Genomic DNA, 26,190 nt, shown 5'->3' with positions numbered 1-26,190 from the left:
CTTTCCTCTGTATGCACATTGTTTTATTATCCTGAGTTTTCTCTTCTCCCTCTTCTTTGTTTTCCTTGTCTCCATCTTCCATTTCTGCACTGCTTCTTTCATTTATAACTTCCCCTTGCATGTCATAAATTGGACCATACCTGAAAGAAAACTTGCCCAAATCCAATCAATGTAATGTGTTTGGGAGACCCAAGCTCTCTGCTTACTAATTCTTAAACAGTGGTGCCTTAAGTTAAGAGTTTAGTTCGTTCCATGATGGAGCTCTTAACCCTCAATACTCTTATCTCAAAACCAGTTTCCCCATTAAAATGAATGGAAAAGCCATTAATCCGTTCTGGATCGCGAAGCTCTCCCACTGCTTTCAATGGGGATAGCGTTGCCCCATTGAAAGCAATAGTACGCCGGCATCCCTGCAGTGATTTAAGCCCTTCCCTGAAATCATCCCTAGCTGCAGTAAAACAATAAAATATATACTCACCTGTCTGCCACTGCCGGGGCTCGGGCCCATCTAGCCACCACTTGTTCTCCCTGCACTGCTCTGAAACTTTTCAGCAGACGGGGATTAAAAATGCAGGGAGAACAAGAGGCGGCTAGACATGCCTGAGCCCCGGCAGCAGCGGACAGGTGAATATATATTTTTCACTACAGCTAGGGATGATTTTTCAGGGAAGGGCTTATATTTAAAGCCCTTCCTCGAAAATCACTGCAGGGGTTGTCGGCAGGCCATTGCTTTCAACGGGGCCACCAGTAACAGCGGTGGCCCCATTGAGAACAAGGCTCTTAACCTAAGTTTTTGCTCTTAAGTCAAAGCAAAAATTCGGGAGAAAGCCTGCTCTCAAGTCAAAAAACTTGTAAGTTGGGGCACTCCTAACCCAAGGTATCACTGTATCTTCTTTCCGCTATGTCTACTCTAGTGTCCTATTCTCTTTCTTTTTTACTCATTCCCTTTCTGCTTTCAGTTACTTTAACTCAACTTATTTCTTCTATTTTCTTCCCCCTTTTTTGAGAATTGTTCTATGATCTCCTGTCTTGTTGTTCTCTTGTCTCCAGTGTCTTTTGATGTATCCATCATGACTCTTGACTCTTTTTTCTTCTCCAAACCACCCTTTTACCTGTCTGCCACACAGAAGTGGGTGACTTACTGGAAGTGATGAAATAGTGGCCTCCTTACCCCTGGCTATATACACTTGACGGACAACACACAGAGGTAATGGACCTTAATCTTTAATATGCAGATGGAGCAAAGTTTTCAATTTAACTCTTAAAGCAACCCTCACATGAGCATGCTTGTCAAATAAAGTGTGCATCCGGTATTCAGAAAAGCAGTGCAGCCAAATTGGATTCTCCAGCACTGGAGTCTTGGTTTAATGCGTTGGGGCTCGTTCACATTGGTAAATTTGAGTTCTACCTTGAATTGTCAGCACAACTTGCATCAAACAGTACACGGAAACACATCCGGTCCGGATGCTGCCTGATACCCACAGGCAGTGGACATTGCATGTTTAATTCTGGTCTGCAATAGGGACCAGAATAGGTTAGCTGCAATTAGTTTTTTCCCTCATGGACCAAACATCCATGTGAAAAAACGCACAAGTGTGTAGTCCAATTAGCTATAATGGGTCCATGTGTTGTCTGTGAAATATACAGACGGGAAGTACACCCCTAAGGTAACCTTCTGTACCATGGTTTATTTACCCTTTGAATTGCTTTACAGTGGGTTTTGTGTTACAATAAGAGAACAATAGATTTCCATTATCTTAAAGGGGTTGTCTGATTACTGGACAAGATTTCTCCTATACCACCAACTGTGCTAAATAAACAAAAGAAGCAGTGTTTATCCCCCTTCTGCAGCTATGATCCAGTGCTGCAGACTCAATGTGGCCATGTTGTTTGTAAGGCAGAATACATCAGCGGATGTCACCTGACTAGAGATGAGCGAGCGTACTCGGTAAGGACAGATACTTGAGTGAGTATCGTCCTTACCGAGTACCAGCCTGTCACCCGCAAAGATGCGGGGAGCGGCGGGGGAGAGCAGGGGATAACATTAGGGAGGTCTCTCTCTCCATCCCCCGCTTCCTCCTGCTCACTCCCGCAACACAGCGCTCACCCACGCCGGCACCCAAATCTTTGCGGGCGAGCAGGCAAGTACTCGGTAGGGTCGTAACCCGCTTGAGTATCTGTTCTTACTGAGTACGCTCGCTCATCTCTACACCTGACCACTAGCCAATCAGGGGCTGCAGTGTCACTGCCCATTCTCCTGGCATCAGTACTCACATTCTAGGCACCATGATCCCAGGAGTTCAGAATAGTGATACTGCGGCTGCATTTAGATGCAGTTTCACTAACGCCCAACACATTAGTGCAGTGGTCTGCCAGATTAAAAAAAAAAAAGGGGGCTATTTAGTTTAGAAAAAAGACAGCTGAGGGGCGACATAATAACTATGTCTAAATATATCAGTGGACAATACAGAGATCTCTCTCATCATCTATTTATACCCAGGACTGTGACTGTAATAATTGGGCGCCCTGTACATCTAGAGGAAAGAAGGTTCAATTACCGACATAGAAGGGGGTTCTTTACTGTAAGAGCAGTGAGACTATGAAACTCTCTGCATGAGGATATGGTGATGGTGAACTCACTAAAAGAGTTTAAGAGGAGCCTGGATGCCTCACCTGAGTGTAATAATATTACTTGTTATTGCCACTTTCCACCTCAGAAGGGTTAATGATCCACAAATCATTCTGATTGCCAGACTTTGAGTGGGGAACAAATTTTTTTCAACCTAAAGTGAGGAAAATTGGCTTCTACCTCCTTGTTTTTTTGTTTTTTGTTTTGCCTTCCTCTGGATCAACATCGAAGTGGGAGGAGGGGGGGATAGGCTGAGCTGGATGGATATATGTAATTTTTTTCAGCCTTACACACCATGTTACTATGTGGATACCTGGCTTAAATCATTTCATGAGGTCATGAAACAAGATCAATAAACACGATTTTTCTAATATCCCAAATTTGTATGAAATTTGATGAGAGTTAATTGAGGCTATGAAATAAACAAGTGTAAAAGAACCAAAAAACATTTATTATGCTTCCTTCACGCAGGTGCCATTCGTAAAAACCAATTGTTTCACATTAGTTTTGTTTAGTCACACACTTTATATTTAATAATGAACCAAAAAATAGTTAAGAATGCAAGAACCCTTTTTACATATTAAAAAAATAGCTTTTTGTTGTAACCATCTGATCTTAAAAATAGACAATAGGTGTGGAGCCGTCGATACGACTCCTTGCATGAAAATGTTCAATATGATACCACAATGTCCAGTTATCAGTGGATTGCCCTTTATAAGAGGTGCATATGTCTGTGGTATACGTAGGTTTAATGTTTTGCTAGTGAGACAGGACGTCATTTGTTATAAAGGTAGTATCAGGTACAGTCACTTTTTCACCATCTGGGGTGAGGTCAACTATGGTTTTGCTTTTGTTGGACGTTCCTGAGATGTCCTGCATAATACTGTCTCTACGCTCGTTGAGCTTAGAAGATGAGCGTCCCATTGTCCCACCTTGGCTACCGTTGGTTTGGGAACAAACATTAGTGACCTTCGTTGGTTTAGATTTTGGGTGATTATTGTAGACTTTATATTTCATTAACAAAATAAAGATGAAGACTAGGACAGAGGCCACTATGATGCCGCCTATGATGATGATCATGGTTCCACCAAGAAACTGGGCATGGAGCGACCTGCACTGTTTATATTCCTGTTCGGTCGTAAATTGTACACATCCAATCACTCTTGTCGCAGTTAATGAGGTTATTCCATCGTCGTAAACGGCCAGGACACACAGGTCATAAATGCGAGAGGACACCAGGTCACTCAGGAAAAATGACTTGCTTGAAGATGGGATCATTCTGTATGGAGAGAAAGGTAAGACAGCATTACGATATATAGATATTTTCACAAGGCAAGCAGAAGTTTCTTTGAGGGCAGTGCTATTTTATAGACAGTATAGTATCATGTACTGTTGGATTTATTAATATGGTCGCCATCAACTTATATTCAGGCACTGACCTTCAGGAGACAAAAATGGATAAATAACAACTAACACTGTTTACGTGAAGAGCTGGTGTAAGGGAAAGCATTCCTACATACATAGTTGTATATAAAAAGTGTAATACATCTTATGTTTGGTAAGTGCTAATAGTAAAAAAAAGAAAATTATGTACCATAGGCACAACCTTATAATGTGAAGCAGATTTAGACAAAGGGGTAAAACCCGATTCTTCTTTATAAATTAATTACCAGCCAGCTCATATATGACGCGTTTGAAAACATGGTCTCTTCTTCGGGAATGGCTGAATGGAGTATTATATAATATAAATATACAGAAAAAGATGAGGAAAAACAACCAAGGTTAAACAAGTAGACTTAAATATAATAAAGGGTAACAAAAATAAGTAAAAAAATAGCAAAATTAGGTAGTTAATAGTTGAACAGTATGTATGTTGGTTGTAATAGTTGGCCATTGTATAACATTATAGGGGGGCATGTTGTTAGTATTAATCGAAATTTCACCTTAGGCCTTAGTCACACGGGCGTTTTTTCACGCGATTTGTGCATCGCATGACGGATGCGCATGCGCAAATCGCGTGACCGGCGCCGAAAAATCGGCCGAAAATCTGCTCCTAGCCGCGTTTCATTAGAAACGGGCCGGAGCTGTCCAGCGCATTGCATTCAATGGAGACGGCAATATAGCCGTCTCCATTGAAAGCAATGCGCTGCTGGCGAGCCCGGGATGAATTGTCGGTAAGGGCTTAAATATATAAGCCCTTACCTGCAATGCATCCTAAAATGTGTAAAAATAAAAAAAAATTGCATTCTCACCTTCTGCCGGCAGCTCCGAGCGGCCGTCCTGCAGTGGGTGTGAAGGGGGTGTGAGTCAGACCTGCCCCCTGATTGGCTCAGCGCTGAGCCAATCAGAGGCATGCCTCACTCACACCCATTCATGAATTCATGAATGGATGTGAGTCAGACCTGCCCCTGATTGGCTCAGCGCTGAGAGGCAGCAGTCACTCACCCATTCATGAATTCATGAATGGGTGTGTGAGTGAAACCGGCCTCTGATTGGTCAGGCTGTGACCAATCAGAGGCAGATCATTCAGCAGGCGGGGATTTTAAAGCCCCGCCGGCTGAATAGTGCCGAGAAGCAGTTCAGGAGAACTGACAGCGGCCGCGGCTGGACTACGGCTGCAGTGGAAAGGTGAGTATACAATTTTTTTTTATTTTAACACATTTTAGCATGCATTGCAGGGAAGGGTTTATATATTTAACCCCTTCCCGACAATTCATCCCGTGCACGTCGGCAGCCCATTGCTTTCAATGGAGTCGGCTGTATTGCCGGCTCCATTGAATTCAATGGGCAAACATCGTTCTTCTCTGCCACAGCTGTTCCAGCTGTGGCAGAGAAGAATGATTTGTCTTCTGTATGTTCTCAATGGGGTCGGCGCTGCTGCCACCGGCCCCGTTGAGCGCATATAGAGAAGAGAACAGGAATCGCAGATCGCAGATAGGTGCGATCTGCGATTTCTGTTCTCTAATTTATCGGACGAGCGCATAAAAAGCGCTCATGTGTCCGATACCATTGCAAAGCAATGGTTTTAAAAAATCGCCGAACGCATGCGCATGCGCAAATCGCGGCAATAAACGCCCGTGTGACTAAGCCCTTAGTGGCGAAATGAGTAGTACATGCAATGAATGAATTCATAGAAGTACAGACAGCTGATAATTACATAAAAATAATTATACATAAGTAACGGATGAAATAATTTTATTAAAAAAAGTATGTTATAACAATAAAAACAGTTCAGTTTTTGTGAAATTCATATACTGAGTAAAATCAAGCATAAAACAATAAAGAAACAGTGATAGTGAGAGAATAATTAAAAGCCCTACTATTGGAGAGATCGATGCGTAACACAATAAATACAATTAAACTACATTTCTTTTTGTGTAAAAACGAGAAAATTATAATAAATTTGCTTATTTCAAAGACCTAATATAATTACAGATCATCAATATAATGATGCTCCTTCTTTCTCAAGGATAAACGAATAAAAAGTAAAAAACTAAATTTTATGCATTATATTAGCATAAGATGCATAGTGGGAACATACTGTACAGCAGTAGAATGGACAGTGATGGAGCAGAGTAGCCATCAAATAACCAAAGCTTTTTAAAATATATATAAAACGAATTATTAGAATATTTTTTTTTTTAAAAAGGGATATAATATTAACTCTCATACAGGCTGTTAACATTAATAGAATGCATAATTAAAAACGCTTGTATGAATGAAAAATAAAATAGTATCAACCTTAGTCGGTATTATTAACCTCACTGGGTTGGACGCTGATATGGCTAGCTGAGCAGTGCACGTTATGTAAAGGTGGACTGCCGGTGTGAGAGTATTATTAGCAGTATTGTATGGAGCTCTAAATAGAAGAATAAAGAAAAAGAAATTCTGCGAATAATAAAGTAACATCAAGTTTAATGAATATTGTTACCATTTCTATAGCTAACATTTAGCGGTAGTGCATGGTATTTAAATGCTAGGCCGGGCAGGTGGCCAGTGTAAGGAAGGAACTAGAGGCGCCCGTTAGATGGAAAGATTATTATTCAAAAAAATTGTCAAATAAGCGAAAGTTAACGATAATCATTTGGTGTAAACGGAAGCCAACGACAAACGATAATGGTTTTCTTTTCATTCGTCATTCATTTTATGCAGGCATACAAATCATTGGCTAATTGACTTATCATTCAGTTTAAACAGCAAATGTGAAGGACTGAACGATTCTTGTCTGAACGAGCCAACAATGCATCTACATGTCTAAACAGGCTGCAAACGAGCTATCGGTGATCTCACTCGCTCATTTAAACAATTATTGGCTCATCTAAAAGGATGGTTACACACAGAGGCGTAACTTGAAGCTTCTGGGCCCCGGTGCAAAATCTGTAACAGGGCCCCCTAAGTATAATGCTTTATTCATAGTACTGGTCTCCCAATATGGAGAAGAGAGGCTTTATGGGCCCCTAAGGCTCCAGGGCCCGGGTGCAACCGCATCCCCTCAACCCCCTATAGTTATGCCCCTGGTTAAACATATACGCGCACCATACTTCAAGGAAAGAAGAAGTACCGTATATTCCGGCATATAAGATGACGGGCCGTATAAAACGACCCCTGACTTTTCGTCTTACATTCCAGGAATACAGGGTGAAAAAAAAAAGAATACTCATGTCCGGCAGCGCTGCTGCAGGCTCTCGCTCCTCAGTGCAAGCTGGCAGAGCATTGCTTTCTGCAAGTGGGGCTTTAATGCCCCGCCTCCAGAAAGATAATGCTCTTATTGGCTAACTCAGGTGGCGTCAGCCAATGAAAGCTAGCGCTGCGTTAGCCAATCACAGCCATTCAATTACATCTTTGAATGGCTGTGATTGGCTAATGCAGCGCCAGCTTTCATTGGCTGACACCGCCTGAGTTAGCCAATCACAGCCATTCAATGACGTCATTGAATGACTGTGATTGGCTAACACAGTGCCAGCTTTCATTTGCTGACGCCGCCTGAGTTAGCCAATCAGATCCATTCAATGATGTCATTGAATGGCTGTGATTGGCTAACGCAGTGCCAGCATTCATTGGCTGACGCCGCCTAAGTTAGCCAATCAGAGCATTAGCTTTCTGGAGGCGGGGTTTTTAAGCCCCGCTTACAGAAAGCAATGCTCTGCCGGCATGCACGGAGGAGAGATGGTCTGCAGCAGCGCTGCAGGAGGTGAGTATTCATTTTTTTTTCGGACAACTGTATACCCGGCGTATAAGATTACCACCGACTGCAGAGCAGAATTTTGGAGTTAAAAGGTCATCTTATACGCCGGAATACACGTTAGGTTCCTGGAGGGAAGAAAGTTAAAGGGCTTTATAGCACATGGTATCGGCAAGGTTTCTTTGAATTTAGTGCATGTGCGGAGGTGACGGTGGGGATTAAACAGGAATGCCGGTAGAATAACAATTACCATGGATGTTTTCATGGGACCCTGCTAGTGGAATTTCTATGAGCGTGAGGAATGTAGTGGAATAAAAGTAAGAGGAGGATGATGATTAAATACGGTAATAAAGCATTGGGTTATACATAAAGAATTAAGTTGATGTTTCTGTAACTAATTGAAACATTTTTTGAAATAATAATTGGAATGGTCGATTGCATATTATGTGTGATATGATACTTCAATAGATGGTGGTTGGGTTGATTGAGATATTGGTTGGTGAGGAAGAAAAAAAACAACTGTTAGTTTTAGAAATGGTCAGAGAAGGAGGGAAATGTTAGTAATATATTAACCATGGGTGTTTTCCAAACGTTTATTTAATCCTAGTGGGCCCAGTGTATTCAGGTTACAGATCTAGTATTTGATGGTACCTTCTCCACCACCGTTATAGTGAAAGCATCAACATTTCAGTTGTGCACTATTGCGCCATGTCGTGAAACCATTATTGATGTTGGATGTGTGTTCATTGATTTGTGTGCATAAACATTGTGGGGTTCTTCCCATGTATTGTAGGCCACATGAGCATTCCAGTAAGTATATAACACACCTAGTGGAACAATTGATGAGGAACTTAATTTCAAATACTTCATTTGCGTAATTACCTTATGATAGCCTTATTTTTTTATATTAAAACAACATTTGCATTTGTTCTTACTGCATTTGTAGCAGCCCATTGCACTTAAGATAACAAAACTTGATGGTGTGAAGGCTTCCCATTTTTAAGTCTACTCAGTGCCAGAATGTTTTTAATTGTTCACACCCTTCTAAACGTAATTCTTGGTCTAGGCGGAATATTGTTGTGCAAATAGGGGTCTTGAAGGAGTATACCCCAATGTTTTTCAAGTGTGAGACGGATTGTATGTAGTAATAAAATCACGACAAAAATTACTTGAGTCATTCTGTAGTCCTTGTTTTCTTCGGGGGATTCTATTTTTCACTTCTTCTAAGCTTCATTTATCATGCAGTGTGGATAGCCTTTTTGTTTCGATCTGTTTTTTAAAATGGAGCTTTGGGTTTGGAAATCTTCGTTTTTTGTGCAGTTTCTCCTAAGACGGTGGAATTGACCGAAAGGGATACTGTCCTTCCATTTCTTAAAATGGGCACTTTTATAATGTAACAGGCTGTTTCTATCAACTTTTTAAAAACATATTTGGGTAATAATTTTATTGTGTTCCTGGCTAGGAGTTAGATCATAGTAATCATCAATAATCAATAGAGGAGTCACAGTTATGGCCAGTGAATATGAGATTCCATTTGTTGCTATTGAGTTATGTAGTGAAATCATGAAATCCATCAGATGACCCCTTTCATGTGAAAATCAAGTCATTGCTATATCTTTTGTAGAGAACAATGTTGCGTGTCTATGGGTATTGAGACAGAACATACTCTTTTTCAAAATCACCAACATATAAGTTCGCAAAACTAAATGTGAAACACGTGCCCATCGTTGTACCCTTTGTTTGTTTGAGTAGTTATGAGTTGCAGAAAAAATAATAATAATGCTGGGTCATCTTAAAATTCTATAAAAGGTAATGGATCTACATGTTTTTTTCTGTATTTTTTCGGAATAGAGGTTGGCAAAATGCCTGGTGAGTGTGAGTTTTGTTATGAAGCTATTGACATCAATGAATAATTCAAATTTAATTTATCTTGTCAGAGGGGCAGAAAGAGAGGCATTTCTTGAGCATTGTCAATTTTACTTCCTGCCAAAGAGGTTCTAAGAAAAAATTTTTTTGTTACACTTGGGGCTTGTCGATGTTGTACGTGGGTATGGGCGGAAGAGATGTGGGTAGTTCTAAAAAAGATACTGATTGGTTTGATGGGAAGATGAGGATAAATTGGGGGAACTGGAGGTGATTATCACTGTCAGAAGATGTTTCAATGACTGGGTTCAATCTGGGGGTATTGTAAACACTTATAAGGGAATCATCAAGGGTGGAGGAATGGATGGACACTGAACATATAAAGGAGTATTGGCTATTGGTTGTCTGATAATGGTGATTGTGATATCAATGGTAGGTTTTAGAATAGTCTGGAATTTGGTTGGGGAAAGGAACAAGGAAGTTAAATGCTTGGTCTGCTCCAGAAGACATTATATGGCAGATTGGACATCAGAGAAATGGGGTGGAGAGGTGGATTGCAGGGTTTTCTTGTAACGATGAGTCTAGATATGTAGTTTTTGAGGTAAATGAAGGGTTGGGAGGCTGTTTTACTTTAGGATGGATCACTGGGTATGTGTAGTGTTGATAGGGTTAGATTGAGTACTAGGAGCAGTAGTAGTGATGGTAGTAGGGAAAATGTTAAGGTTATGAGAGACTGTTTCAACAGTGATAGGTGCTGGGTAGGCCTGCTTGGTCACAGGGATAGTATCCTTATTTGGTGTGTTGCCCATGGTAATACCTTATTGGAGGAATGGTGGCCAAGTTCTTAACCCTTTCCAATCGACTGTCTGACGACATTCTGATTGAAGGCTGTACAGCTCCAATGTCGGAAGACATCCGGCAGGGTATTCTTACTCTATATTACTGGCCGCTCTGTTGTCGGGAGCCTCTCCGGCATGACCCATACGGCAGTACTGGCTCTAGCCAGCAGATGGCGTCATTGTATAATGGCAGAAAAAGAAATTTCCCTAGGAAACCCTGAATCCAAAATTGGATTGCAAAAGGTTAATATATTTCAAAGGAGTGGTTGAACTTTTAAACTCATTGGAGGAATCCGCAGTTTTTTTAGCCAAAATTTGATCTTATTGTTTCGGTAGTCGTTCTGATCTCTGTTTAGCTTTTTAATTTCTTTTATTCAAACTCTCTTTTGAAGTATATGAATTGCACAGGTGTTCTAACAACTAAACTGGTTTTCTGGTTATACTTCATTTTTTATGAAATTACTATTTCGTCTATTATTTAGTCATCATTATTTTCATGTAATTATTAGCTGTCTGTACTCCTATACATTCATTCATTGCATGTACTTCTCATTTTGCCACTAAGGTGAAGTTTCGATTAATATTAACAATATGCGGGGGGGCGTGGCCTGGCTCTGCGAGAAGATGGCGGTGTGAACCCGGAGCTCCGTTAGTAAAGTCACCTACTGCAACTCCATACCAACGTCAGAGACCCTTCCAGCAGTGATAACACAGCTTCAATTCTTCTGCTGCCGATAATGTCTCGCCGCAGACCCTCCCGACCTCAACCACGGCGTCTAGAGGAGTTTTTCTCCGCTCCGGAGGTGCCGCGCGCCTGCAGAGAGAAGGTCCCGACCGGCTCTGCAGCACGATCTCAAGAAAGAGAAAATGACAGCGCACCTTCAGACTCGGCTGCCGGATCATCACCGGAGAGAGAATCAGACAGAGGGGTGAGTGCTCCACAACCCTCCCCACTACACAAGCACACAGGGGGTAAACGCCAAAGCCCACAAGCAGTTGCAGCATCCCCTAAGATGGCGCCCTCCTCCTCCCCTCGTGGTGAAAGTACTCACTCTCCCTCAGAAAGTCCCCTAAAACAAAGACCCAGGAGTGAAGGTCCCAATTTCTCACCTTCCCAGGCTCCTTTTATGAGGGACTACATAAAAGCTCTGCCATCATCTGCCCAGCCAGCCTCTGAGGCATTTATAAAAGACATGATAGTGGCCCTGAGTGACTCTCTATACACAAGTTTTACATCACTTAACTCCTCGCTCACGGCAACAATGGAGTCAATCGGCGAACGTGTGGCCCACACAGAAAGCAAAATGGGCGAAATTACACAATCCCACAACGCCTTAATTGACGCCCACTATGATCTGGCCGACGAAGTTACCCAGCTAAAATCCAAACTCGCAGACCTGGAAGACAGGAATAGACGCAATAACGTCAAATTCCGCGGCATTCCAGAGTCTATTACAGCACCCGAGATTCCAAAATATTTAAACCAGCTCATGCGCACCCTGCTTCCTGAAGCTCCTCTACAAGACCTAATTATAGACAGGGCTCATAGGCTTCCCAGACCTAAATTTATTGCTGAATCTACTCCAAGAGACACAATCGCTAGAATCCATTTCTACCACATAAAAGATGCGCTCATGTCAGAAGCCCGTAAACTACAACAACTACCTCCTCCTTACGCAGACATACGTCTCTATGCAGACTTATCCCAAGCAACCATGTCTGAGAGGAAAAAAATTTCGGAAATAACATTAGCTCTGAGACAAGCTAATATCCCCTATAGATGGGGTTTTCCCATCAAGATCTTGATCCGCAGAAATGACACAACCCATGTCCTAACCAAACCAGAAGATGCCGTCCAGCTTCTCAAATCATGGGGAGTGAACCTGCCAACCTCTCACCGCCTTCATCCGACTTCAAGAATCCCAAGAAAACAACTACAAGACGGGCCCCGAAAGTGAGCTTTGCACCAAACGGAAGGATCCCAACGCCACCTACCATAGGTGACTATGGAAACTCCTTTTCAGGCGAACATTTCCGCCCCCCCCTTCTAAAAGAAACAGATCTGACAAATAGTCACAATCTAAGTTTCTTTACCGTACGACTCGTGGCTTACCCGCAACCATAACTTGTCTGTTTAAAGCAATTTTAAACCTGGTCTGTGTTTAAATAGTAGAAACCTACTGATTGTAAATTTTTCTACTCACCCTAAAACCTGACCTGTTGAACTTCTACTTTTGAAGTCTGACCAACTTACTTATAATCTATATTGTTCCACATATGCAATTGTTTATCCGGAGCTTTTGAGATGTCGGTAAAAATTTTATCGTTAAACGCCAATGGGTTAAATTCGCCTTTCAAAAGATCCTCACTCTGGAAAGATGCCCTGAGGTCCAATGCTGATATTATCTGTGTGCAGGAGACCCACTTCGCGACCTCCGCTACTCCAAAAATTTCCCACAAAAAATATCCAAAAATTTTTCTTGCTTCGGCTCCAAAGAAACAAGCCGGGGTCCTAATAGCAATTAAAGATACCATACAAGTTGATGTTACATACCAAGAACTAGACTCAAAGGGCAGATATTTGATCCTGACAGGTTTGTTGAACCATAAGCCCTTTACTCTTGTAAATCTGTATGTCCCAAATAAAGCCCAAATACGTTTTTGAAACAAAACCATCAAGAAGATCAGGAGGCGCGAGGTGGGTAACCTTATCATATGTGGGGATTTCAATGCGGTTCCTGATAATCTACTAGATTCTACACAGGGCCCCAAAGATCGACCCCGTCACTTTCACTATGGCTACACAAAGAAGCATTATTCGACTCCTTTAGATGTCTGAACGCCTCCTCAAAAGAGTTCTCTTTTTATTCACCCAGATATAGATCCTTCTCAAGAATAGATCTAATCCTCTTAAACAAACCCACTCTTTTTCAAGCTAGATCGGCCCAGGTCGGTAAAACAACGTGGTCTGACCATGCACCAGTCGACATTACTATTTCTCTAGAGGGAACGGGAGAAAAGCCCAAAAATTGGAAAAACAACGAATTTCTACTAAAACTACCCAAATACAATAACATTATCACGTCTGAGATAAAAGAATATTTTAAAATCAACAACACCCCCGAAATGTCCCCAATAACCATTTGGAATGCCCACAAGGCATTCATTAGAGGAATCCTTATTAAAATTAGCGCCCATTACAAAAAAGAAAAAACCCGCTCCACTAATACCTTAATGGATCAAATTGCATCTATTGAAAAACAAATTTCGAAAGATCCATCTGAACACCTCCACACAGAACTCTTTAAATTAAGACAAACTTTGAGAACTAACTTAATGGATAACTACGATAAAGAGATGAAATCATCTCGAGCAACATTTTACGCCTCTAATAATAAACCCTCCCGAATGATGGCTAAACTAGTCAAAAAACAAATACAAAAGTCAAAAATCCCATATATTCTTGACCCGCTAAACCCCTCAATCAAAATATCTCATCCTTCCCAGATAGTAGACTCCTTCCGACAATACTATGAAGCACTCTACAATCTGAGAGAAGATAGCAATACCCCCCAACCGTCTACACTATCCATAAAAATTTTTTTAAGGGACATTAAACTCCCATCTCTCACACAACCCCTTTTAGATTCCCTAAATTCACCAATATTACCCTCCGAGATCGCGAAAACCATTAAAACCTTAAAAGCTCAAAAAGCCCCAGGCCCTGACGGCTTTTCTAACGATTACTATAAAACATTCTCCACCTCACTAGTTACCCATATGGCCCAAGCCTTCAATCAGGGAATTACAGACGGCCTTTTTCCTAAAGAAAACCTGGAAGCTACAATTGTAACAATCCCTAAACCTGGTAAAGATCCCACCACCCCATCCAACTTCAGACCCATTTCCCTCCTAAATTGCGATATTAAGATATACGCAAAGACCATAGCTCAGAGGCTTCTTAATATTTTGCCAGACCTGATACATTCAGATCAGGTAGGATTTACGAAGGGAAGACAAGCTTCAGACGCAACTAGAAGAATTTTAAATCTTCTCTATAAGCTAGAACAAGAAAAGAACCCTGCAGTCCTGGTCACATTAGATGTTGAAAAAGCATTTGACCGACTCCACTGGGAATATGCATTTGCCACCCTTCGTAAATTCGGATTCTCCGGCAACATTTTTAATGCAATCAAAGCACTTTACACCAACCCCTCAGCAAAAGTACTAGTGGACGGTATGCTTTCTAACCCATTCCCCATAACAAATGGCACTCGCCAAGGATGTCCTCTTTCGCCACTCTTATTTACAATAATAATGGAACCCTTAGCCGAAAAAAATAAGAACCGATCCAGACATCTATGGTATCCCAGCAACACATAGACAACATAAAATTAGTTTATTTGCCGATGATGTCCTTCTTATTTTAACTAAACCTCTCCAATCACTAAGATCCATTCAGAAAACCTTGTCCCAATTCTCGGAAATATCCTATTACAAATTGAACTCCAACAAGTCCCAAATTCTGGGAATACACCTCAGAGAAAGACTAAAAAAAGACATACAAAAAGAATTCTCATTCCAATGGCAAAATAAATCTATTCCCTACTTAGGAATAAATCTATCCTTTCCTTTATCAGACATAATACTTGCCAACTTCCCCCAGCTTCTCTCTGAAATCCAAAAAGATATAGACAATTTCCATTTACACCCCGTAACTTGGTTAGGTAGAGTATCAATTTACAAAATGCTTATACTACCAAAAATTCTACATTATTTCCGAACACTCCCAGTCCCAATCCCAAAACACACATTAAATAGCTTCCAGAAACAATTGTGAAAATACATTTGGTAACATAAAAGACCCAGAATAGCACTATCCATATTAACCCTAAATAGATATCAGGGCGGTCTTGGACTCCCTAACATAGAATCCTATTATAAATCTACTCTTTTAAGTCATCTAACCCCCTGGACACGTCACAATCCACAGCTTAATTGGCCTTTAATAGAACTAGAACTAAACAAACAAAAACCACTAAAAATCCTACTATTCGCCGCCTCTATATGTGCCCGCATACCTTCTCTAACAAACTGCCTGAAGACCCTCCCCATCTCTCCTCCAATGAAAGCTACGCTTGAGGCATGGATGGACATATCTCGAAATACCAATTCACAAAAAACTTTATCGAACATTCCCATAGAAACATTAGAATATTTCATCCCCAATTTACAGCTCAAAATTTGGGCAAAAAACAATATAAAGTTCATCTCAGATCTCTACTCCAAAAATGTCCTCCACACTTTTAAGTCTCTGAAGTCAACATTCCACATACCACATGGCGAAGTTTATAGATTTAATCAAGTGAGGTCCTTCCTACACATTTTTAATCTTCAAACCATTAAAGCTCCGGATATAGTGCTTTCTCTCCTAAACCCCAGCAACAAAAAATTCCCTACCAGGCTATTCTACGATAATCTCGCGGGAAATTTGAAAGTCCCAGGCAAATGCCATCTTATCAGCTGGGAAAAAGATATAAACCAAAAGATTCCCATTGACGAGTGGCTTCGAAGTTTTAGATGGGCGGGACAAGCCTCACAAGGAATTTCGCTGATCGAAACACATACAAAAATTCTGACACGCTGGTATTATACCCCAACGATACTGGCTAGAAGAGGTCTTTCCCCAAATAATCTCTGCTGGAGGGGATGTGGACACGAAGGATCCTTACTACATGTATTCTGGGCGTGCCCGCTACTTCGCCCCTTTTGGAGCGTTACATTTAACCTCATCACTAAAATATCAGGTATCAAACTTCACTTCTCCCCCAAAATAGCCCTACTACTATTGGAACCAGGTAAAATATATTTTCCTCTAAAAAAGCTTATTGGACATATTCTACTGGGTGCCAAAAACCTAATTGCCAAAAAATGGAAGACGAATACTATCCCGTCCTTAAAAGAATTAACCCAACTTATTTCTGAACACAGTATTTTTGAAAAAATTATAGCTCTTCGAAATAACGCAATCTCTCAATACAATGATATGTGGAACCCATGGTTAAAGGTTTTTCCTGTTGAATAAACCTTTTGAATAACTTAGGTTAAAGTCTTAAACTTCAATTTTACCACTCTCCCATTTCCTACCCCTGTCCACTCCCTCCCCCCTTTTTCCCTCTCTCATATTCCACCACCCTCTCCCTCCATCCTTGCATTTCCGCCTACCCTCCTAACTCCTTTCCCCCGTCTCTCCTCTGTTTCCCTCCCTTCTTAAGAAATAACGACATGTGCCTTGTATATCGAAAATGTCTCCATCAGATACGTTTATTCTAAATTTTACTATAGAACCTTAATGTTAGCATTACATCTTTTGGATTGTACATTTATAAATACTATGTATGCATATTTCATCACATGTCCAATAAAGAATATTGTTGGAAAAAAAATATTAACAATATGCCTCCCTATTACATTATATAAAGGCCTGCTAAGTTCTGCAACAGCTCCCAGAAGCTCATTTGCATGCAAATGAAGCTGATAAAGTACTAATAGCAATTAGTGCCTATCAGTACTTTATTCAAAATGATCGCTGATCTTTTAATATTTGAAAGATTATCTGTGTGTGTAAATGGGCCTTTAAGCCCCATTTATATGCCAAGATGATCGCTCAAAATTTGTTCAAAAGATAAGGAGAATGAAAGTTTTGAGCAATCATTTTGCATAAGGTACTAATATGCACTAATGCCCATTATTACTTTATCAGCTTCATTTGCATGCAAATCAGCCTTCTTGAGCTGTTGCAGAACTCAGCAGGAGCTCTGAGCCCTGCAATTTGCTCTACTGTTCAGCCATGTGCTGCTAAGAGAAATCTCTAGCTCCCATGGAGATAACAGCCTGCATAGAGAATATAATGTTATCTCCTGTTCCTAGCATGCGGTCTCAATGATGGTTTATAAACTCAACTAAAAATTATTGTTCAAACGAAAAGTGCATGATGGTAGCATTTACACACAACAATTATCACTCAAAAGCCATCGTTTGAATGCATTATAATACAGTGTCTATATACAATGATATGTAGAAGCTGCAGAACACAAACAATACAAACTTTTTAATCAATAATGAAACCCTACTGCAAAAATGATTGTCAGCTCAAAATACATGCATTTAAGCGAAAAACAATTTGCCCCCAAAGATGTCTATAGCCTTCGAGTCATATTTCAACATAAAGTCCACAAATGTACAGCAGTATAATTTACAGCACAAGATATACTCATAACATACAACATCACAGTATACAGTATTAAAAGTACAGCCCACAAATGTTAAATAAATAGGAAAAAAGGCAAATGGGAAAGGTAAAAAATTGTTCTATGAAGCAAAAACAGCAAAAATGCATCTAAGAAGACTATAAAAGGTAACCTAGTATTGTCCACCAGTACATATATGCTACAATCATCAAATATAGCAATACATGTGATGTAATGACAGGCTGCTCAAGTTCAACACTTTATGCTCACTTTATGAAGTTCTCACCATGAGACTTATGCCCACTCTCTACCTTAGAACACCCAGAAAGGTGGCTAAAGTTAGTGATATTATAGGGGCTCTCTGAAACTTTTACTGTTGATGACCTTTTTTCAGAATAGGTCATCAATAGTTGATCATTAGAGGTCCGCTGCTTGGAATTACCGTTAATCAGCTGAATCCTGTGCCTACTGTCAGTGTAGACAGCGCTGGAAGCAGATAGTGCTGTCAACATTTTAACGGCGCAGTTTTGAATTCAATGGCAGCTTTGCCTGTAGTACCAAAAGGGGTTGCTTTCAGTGCTGCCTGCACTGATAGCTGTGGCAGAAACAGGCTGATTGTTGGGGATTCTGAGCGTCAGACCTTAGATGATCAACTATTGATGACCTATCCCGGGAAAAGGTCATCGATAGTAAGTAAGTCCTGGGGAACCCCTTTAGCCCCACCATTTCCTAAGACCAACAAGGAAATGTCAATTAGCATGAAATATTTATTTTCTACTTTTTCCTCTAAACTGGGACACATCACATAGTCCAAAAAAATGGAGCACATTATTAGATGCCATTTCAGCTGGACACATGTAAGGCTCCTTTCACGCGGCCGTAGGAATTTTTATGTGCGTCCGCCGGCGCATGTAAGCACGGGCACACAAATCTAATGTTTGTGCGCCCTTTCAGACGGCATGGGCCTGGCTCATATACACCAAGGTCGCCATGCCATTGCTCTCCCCTCCCCCTCGCCAGGTCACCTCCTCCCTCCACCCCCCTTGTCTGTTTGCAATAGGAGGGGGCAAGGCGGGAGCTAAGCTTCCGCCCCCTCCTCGCCCCTTGTCCACAGCCAGCAATGAAAGGAGGCGTGATGGGGCAGCGCTTAGCTCTGCCCCTGTCCCGCTTCCTCCCATTGCAAACAGCCTTCTCCGGCTGCTGTCATTAGCTCCCATAGGAGCCCATGCAGCGGCCAACATATTCTGGACAGAAAGATAGTTCCAGGACTATCTATTCGGCCCGGCGTGAAAGCGCCTGGCACTATACATTGACCCCGCTTTTACGCCACAGGAATACGACCATGTGATCTGATGCATTGGAATCCAATGCCTCAGATCGTAGCGTATATCAGCCGGCCATGAAAACGGCGGCCGATATACACTCATTTGAAAGAGCCCTAATAATGTGTTTATACCAATCAATGAGTGTCCTTTAATAGCTCACACTTATATTAAGACTATGTAATTTTAGTACGTCGTTCATATATTATATTCTGTGTTTGTCCCTTGTGTGGAGTGGGATTAGAAGTGTTTTCAATTGTCCTCCTATAAAGACTGCATCACATTTGATTGAATGGAATTAATTATCCCACCACAATGTTATCACGTAACCAGCTTCTAATACATTCTTTCTTTGCATATTGTTAGTTTTATTACTTCATGCTATCCTGAGAGTTTGATCCTGGCCATTTATTCTGAATAGATCATTGTTTAGACCTAATCTGTAGCAATCAGCAGAGCTCCCCCTGCAATTCCTCCTTTTCATGCTGATACAAAAGATTCAACTCTGGGGGGTGTTTATGAGCATTGTGCATTGTGTTGGCTTTATTTTGCTTTTACCTATTTGGAATGCCCCCTACTTCTATTACCCAATCTGAAGAAACATCTAAGCAAAGTATGGGCCAAAGCTTCCATCAGTTGTGCGGACAAACCAAGTACATTGGAGCACAAAGTTCTTACCTATGGGTCTGTATCACACAGCCATAGTAACTCCTCCATGAGACTGCATTCTCTCTTAACACTATTGCTCCTGAGTTGGAGGTGACTTTGGAACTAATCACTTACCACTAGGCTCTTATACTTATATAGTTGAAAAACAACACATGTCCGTTAAGTCCAACCTGTATTTCGACTATGTTGATCCAGAAGACAATAAAGATACATTTGAGGCAGATGCAATTAACCCATATTAGGTGAAAAATCTCCTCTGCCCAACTCCCAATCTGACAATTAGAATAAATCCCTGGATCAACATCCCATCACCAGAAATGTAGTACATATTGTCACAGCTTGCCAGCCGATGGGAACCGGGACCGCGTGACTTCATGGTATCAACCCTGGTCTACATGATCCTCTTGCTGGCACATGCTCACTGTCATTTTAGTGCTGGATGCTGACCAGGACTTTTATCTACCGATGTATGGACTGATTGGCTGGCTGGGAGATGGATGTACCAGTTGGCCAATCTGCCTTAAGCTTGTATACACTTACTAGCTGATATACCCGGCTTCGCCCCAAGTTAACTTGTTACAGGTGTTTACATGTTGTTTGCTTGGAAATTTTTATCAAGTTGTGGCTACTTCAGAGGAAATGAGAAATAAAATATGTTCACTATTTTGCATAGTTCTTCGCGTTACCCAGGAAACATCACGTAGAGGTGACCATTTCCTTTTTCAAAAAAAAAAATACATTTTTGGGTGCCAATACTTTTGTACTTAGCATTGAATAATCAAGTTGTGACCCTTTTACTTTCTTATGTAGGACTATGTAAGAATGCTCCTGCCAAATTTCATGTTTGTATGACATCGGAAAGTTAGAGAATTAGATTTGGTACAGTACACAGAGCCAGGCCAATACTTTTGCACTTAGCATTGAATTTTCGAGTTGTGACCCCTTTACTTTTCCTATGTAGGACCTAAAGAATGCTCGTGCCAAATTCCATGTTGGTATGACATTGGGAAATTATAGAATTAGATTTAGCACATTACACATGAGCGCCAATATTTTTGCATTTAGCATTGAATTTTTGAGTTGCAACCCCATTATTTCCCTATGTAGGACCTAAAGAATACTTCTGCCAAATTTCATGTTTGTATGACATCGGGAAGTTAGAGAATTAGATTTGGTACATTACACAGGGTCGCCACTACTTTTGCACTTAGCATTGAATTTTCAAGTTGTGACCCCTTTAGTTTTCCTATTTAGGACCTAAAGAATGCTTCTGCCAAATTTCAAGTTTCTACGACATCGGGAAGTTAGAGAATTAGTGTCGAGTCAGTCAGTCAGTCAGTCAGTCAGTGAATGAGGGCTTTCACCTTTATATATATAGATTCACAGAGGGCACTGGTTATACTTTTGTCTGAAGGTGTTTCTGGTCTTGTCTGCAACTTTTTATACTGACTTGTCTCTCTATTTATTCAGCTGGGGTGTTTGACATCTTGTTCCCTGAATTCTGGCGGTTCATTATTTATTGTACGTCATCTTTCCTTGCCACTGTTTCCTGTCACCATGTAGGTGAAGTCAGGATTGCAACAGGTTCTGAGTGTGGGGTTGCACTCATCATCCCTGTGTGATTAAAAACACACCTAGCTGTGCACACAGCTGCATTGTTCTGCTTGCAGTTGACAGCAAATTACAATGTTATCTGCCAGCTCCCATGGAGATAACAGCATGCAGTCTATTGTGAGTCACTTTAACTCTCAGTGTCTGAACTATGAATTTTAAGTTCACCTTAAAATCATCGTTCAAACAAAAAGTGGACGATGCTCGCGTCTACATGTAATGAGTAGAGATGAGCGAACGTGTTCTTCCGAGCTTGATATTCGTGCGAATATTAGGGTGTTCGGGATGTTCGTTATTCGTAACGAACACCATGCGGTGTTCTGGTTATTTTCACTTCCTTCCCTGAGACGTTAGCGCGCTTTTCTGGCCAATTGAAAGACAGGGAAGGCATTACAACTTCCCCCTGTGACGTTCAAGCCCTATACCACCCCCCTGCAGTGAGTGGCTGGGAAGATCAGGTGTCACCCGAACATAAAAGTCGGCCCCTCCCGCGGTTCGCCTCAGATGCGGTGTGAGTTAGATGAGGGACAGTGCTGTTTGTACCGGAGCTGCTGTAGGGAAAGAATTGGTAGTTAGTGTAGGCTTCAAGACCCCCCAAAGGTCCTTATTAGGGCCACTGATAGCTGTGTGTTGGCTGCTGTTAGCAGTGGCAAATTTTTTTTTCTCAAAATCGCCTCTGCAGACCGTTGCACCTGGCATTAGGGACAGAAGTGCTGCATAGGCAGGGAGAGTGTTAGGAGTGAGTGTAGCCTTCAAGAACCTCAACGGTCCTTTCTAGGGCCATATTTATCCGTGTGCAGTACTGTCCAGGCTGCTGTTAGCTGTGCTGCATTTTTTTTTGCTTCTCAAAATCGCCTCTGCAGACCATTGCACCCTCCATTGATACTGCAGGGAAAGAATTGTATAGGCAGGGCGACAACACAGTTGTTATTCATTGAATATACGCAGTGCTGCCTTTTGGTGCCAAAAAACTGAAAACAAATCTATTTGTCCAGCCTCTGTCCGTCCTAAGGGCTGTGGACACGTGTGAGCTGCGTGAACAACATTGCTAAATCAGACGCACCCAGCTACGCTTTACTGCTGGCTTCGCCATTTGCTTTCCTTAATTGGGAAAAAAATACCTGCTCTCCAAGAGTTATAATAACTCTGCTACCCTCACGTTCTGTGACACATAAGCAGGGACACAGCACAGTTATTAAACTTCTCATGTTCATTGAATATACGCAGTGCTGCCTTTTGGTGGAAAAAAACTGAAAACAAATCTATTTGTCCAGCCTCTGTCCGTCCTAAGGGCGGTGGAGACGTGTGAGCTGCGTGAACAACATTGCTAAATCAGACGCACCCAGCTACGCTTTACTGCTGGCTTCGCCATTTGCTTTCCTTAATTGGGAAAAAAATACCTGCTCTCCAAGAGTTATAATAACTCTGCTACCCTCACGTTCTGTGACACATAAGCAGGGACACAGCACAGTTATTAAACTTCTCATGTTCATTGAATATACGCAGTGCTGCCTTTTGGTGGAAAAAAACTGAAAACAAATCTATTTGTCCAGCCTCTGTCCGTCCTAAGGGCGGTGGACACGTGTGAGCTGCGTGAACAACATTGCTAAATCAGACGCACCCAGCTACGCTTTACTGCTGGCTTCGCCATTTGCTTTCCTTAATTGGGAAAAAAATACCTGCTCTCCAAGAGTTATAATAACTCTGCTACCCTCACGTTCTGTGACACATAAGCAGGGACACAGCACAGTTATTAAACTTCTCATGTTCATTGAATATACGCAGTGCTGCCTTTTGGTGGAAAAAAACTGAAAACAAATCTATTTGTCCAGCCTCTGTCCGTCCTAAGGGCGGTGGAGACGTGTGAGCTGCGTGAACAACATTGCTAAATCAGACGCACCCAGCTACGCTTTACTGCTGGCTTCGCCATTTGCTTTCCTTAATTGGGAAAAAAATACCTGCCCTCCAAGAGTTATAATAACTCTGCTACCCTCACGTTCTGTGACACATAAGCAGGGACACAGCACAGTTATTAAACTTCTCATGTTCATTGAATATACGCAGTGCTGCCTTTTGGTGGAAAAAAACTGAAAACAAATCTATTTGTCCAGCCTCTGTCCGTCCTAAGGCCGGTGGACACGTGTGAGCTGCGTGAACAACATTGCTAAATCAGACGCACCCAGCTACGCTTTACTGCTGGCTTCGCCATTTGCTTTCCTTAATTGGGAAAAAAATACCTGCTCTCCAAGAGTTATAATAACTCTGCTACCCTCACGTTCTGTGACACATAAGCAGGGACACAGCACAGTTATTAAACTTCTCATGTTCATTGAATATACGCAGTGCTGCCTTTTGGTGGAAAAAAACTGAAAACAAATCTATTTGTCCAGCCTCTGTCCGTCCTAAGGGCGGTGGAGACGTGTGAGCTGCGTGAACAACATTGCTAAATCAGACGCACCCAGCTACGCTTTACTGCTGGCTTCGCCATTTGCTTTCCTTAATTGGTAAAAAAATACCTGCTCTCCAAGAGTTATAATAACTCTGCTACCCTCACGTTCTGTGACACATAAGCAGGGACACAGCACAGTTATTAAACTTCTCATGTTCATTGAATATACGCAGTGCTGCCTTTTGGTGGAAAAAAACTGAAAACAAATCTATTTGTCCAGCCTCTGTCCGTCCTAAGGGCGGTGGAGACGTGTGAGCTGCGTGAACAACATTGCTAAATCAGACGCACCCAGCTACGCTTTACTGCTGGCTTCGCCATTTGCTTTCCTTAATTGGTAAAAAAATACCTGCTCTCCAAGAGTTATAATAACTCTGCTACCTTCTCGTTCTGTGACACATTAGCAGGGACACAGCACAGTTATTAAACTTAGATAATTCATTCACTAGAGGCAGTGGGGCCTTTCGTTTTCCAAAAAGGGCAAAAATTATATTTGGCCTGCAGTCTTGCGCCAATTTATTTCCTGCCTGTGAAATCAAATCACTGGTAATACAGCATGCTGAGGGGTAGGGGTAGGCCTAGAGGACATGGACGCGGCCGAGGACGCGGAGGGCCAAGTCAGGGTGTGGGCACAGCCCGAGCTCCTGATCCCGGTGTGTCGCAGCCGACTGCTGCGCGATTAGGAGAGAGGCACGTTTCTGGCGTCCCCACATTCATCGCCCAATTAATGGGTCCATGCGGGAGACGGTTATTAGAAAATGAGCAGTGTGAGCAGGTCCTGTCCTGGATGGCAGAAAGTGCTTCGAGCAACCTATCGTCTACCCGCAGTTCTGCGCCGTCCACTGCTGCCAATCCGAATCCTCTGTCTGCTGCTCCTCCTTCCTCCCAGCCTCCTCACTCCACTACAATAACACCTGCTCAGGAGCGGGAACACTCCCAGGAACTGTTCTCGGGCCCCTGCTTAGATTGGGCAGCAGCGGTTCCTCTCCCACCAGAGGAGTTTATCGTCACTGATGCCCAACCATTCGAAAGTTCCCGGGGTCCGGGGGAAGAGGCTGGGGACTTCCGCCAACTGTCTCAACAACTTTCTGTGGGTGAGGAGGACGATGACGATCAGACACAGTTGTCTTGCAGTGAGGTAGTAGTAAGGGCAGTAAGTCCGAGGGAGCAGCGCACAGAGGATTCGGAGGAAGAGCAGCAGGACGATGAGGTGACTGACCCCACCTGGTGTGCAACGCTTACTCAGGAGGACAGGTCTTCAGAGGGGGAGTCAAGGGCATCAGCAGGGCAGGTTGCAAGAGGCAGTGCGGTGGCCAGGGGTAGAGGCAGGGCCAGACCGAATAATCCGCCAAGTGTTTCCCAAAGCGCCCCCTCGCGCCATGCCACCCTGCAGAGGCCGAGGTGCTCTAAGGTCTGGCAGTTTTTCACAGAGACGCCTGACGACCGACGAACAGTGGTGTGCAACCTTTGTTGCGCAAAGCTCAGCCGGGGAGCCAACACCAACAGCCTCACCACCACCACCATGCGCAGACATATGATGGCCAAGCACCCCACAAGGTGGGACGAAGGCCGTTCACCGCCTCCGGTTTGCACCCCTGCCTCTCCCCCTGTGCCCCAACCTGCCACTGAGATGCAACCCCCCTCTCAGGACACAGGCACTACCGCCTCATGGCCTGCACCCACACCCTCATCTCCGCTGTCCTCGGCCCCATCCAGCAGTGTAGTTCAGCGCACCGTTCAGCCGTCGCTTGCGCAAGTGTTCGAGCGCAAGCGCAAGTACGCCGCCACGCACCCGCACGCTCAAACGTTAACCGTCCGCATAGCAAAATTCATCAGCCTTGAGATGCTGCCGTATAGGGTTGTGGAAACTGAGTCCTTCAAAAGTATCATGGAGGCGGCGGCCCCGCGCTACTCAGTTCCCAGTCGCCACTACTTTTCCCGATGTGCCGTCCCAGCCCTGCACGACCACGTCTCCCGCAACATTGTGCGCGCCCTCACCAACGCGGTTACTGCCACGGTCCACTTAACTACGGACACGTGGACAAGCACAGGCGGGCAGGACCACTACATCTCCCTGACGGCACATTGGGTGAATTTAGTGGAGGCTGGGACAGAGTCAGAGCCTGGGACCGCTCACGTCCTACCCACCCCCAGAATTGCGGGCCCCAGCTCGGTGCTGGTATCTGTGGAGGTGTATGCTTCCTCCACTAAAGCACCCTCCTCCTCCTCCTCCTCCTCCTCTGTCTCGCAATCAAGATGTGTTAGCAGCAGCATGTCGCCAGCAGTCGGTGTCGCGCGGTGTGGCAGCACAGCGGTGGGCAAGCGTCAGCAGGCCGTGCTGAAACTACTCAGCTTAGGCGATAAGAGGCACACGGCCCA

The 26,190-nt window shown here is 42.8% G+C and overlaps 1 protein-coding gene across 4 annotated transcripts in view; it reads right to left on the bottom strand.

The window, feature by feature from the left end:
* Positions 1-3,059: 3,059 nt before the first annotated feature.
* The window catches only part of LOC136580528 (leucine-rich repeat and fibronectin type III domain-containing protein 1-like protein), a 684,740-nt gene continuing 661,609 nt past the window's right edge, over positions 3,060-26,190 (bottom strand). For all 4 annotated transcript variants that reach the window (XM_066581146.1, XM_066581149.1, XM_066581145.1 and 1 more), the window contains exon 5: positions 3,060-3,908. In XM_066581146.1, the coding sequence (XP_066437243.1) occupies positions 3,389-3,908 (520 nt within the window). In that variant the 3' untranslated portion in view covers positions 3,060-3,388. The remainder of the gene's footprint in view (positions 3,909-26,190) is intronic.

This window comes from Eleutherodactylus coqui, chromosome 10 (genome assembly GCF_035609145.1).
Source record: "Eleutherodactylus coqui strain aEleCoq1 chromosome 10, aEleCoq1.hap1, whole genome shotgun sequence".
NCBI classification, from domain to species: Eukaryota; Metazoa; Chordata; class Amphibia; order Anura; family Eleutherodactylidae; genus Eleutherodactylus; species Eleutherodactylus coqui.
This window is presented reverse-complemented; position numbering and strand designations above follow the sequence as displayed.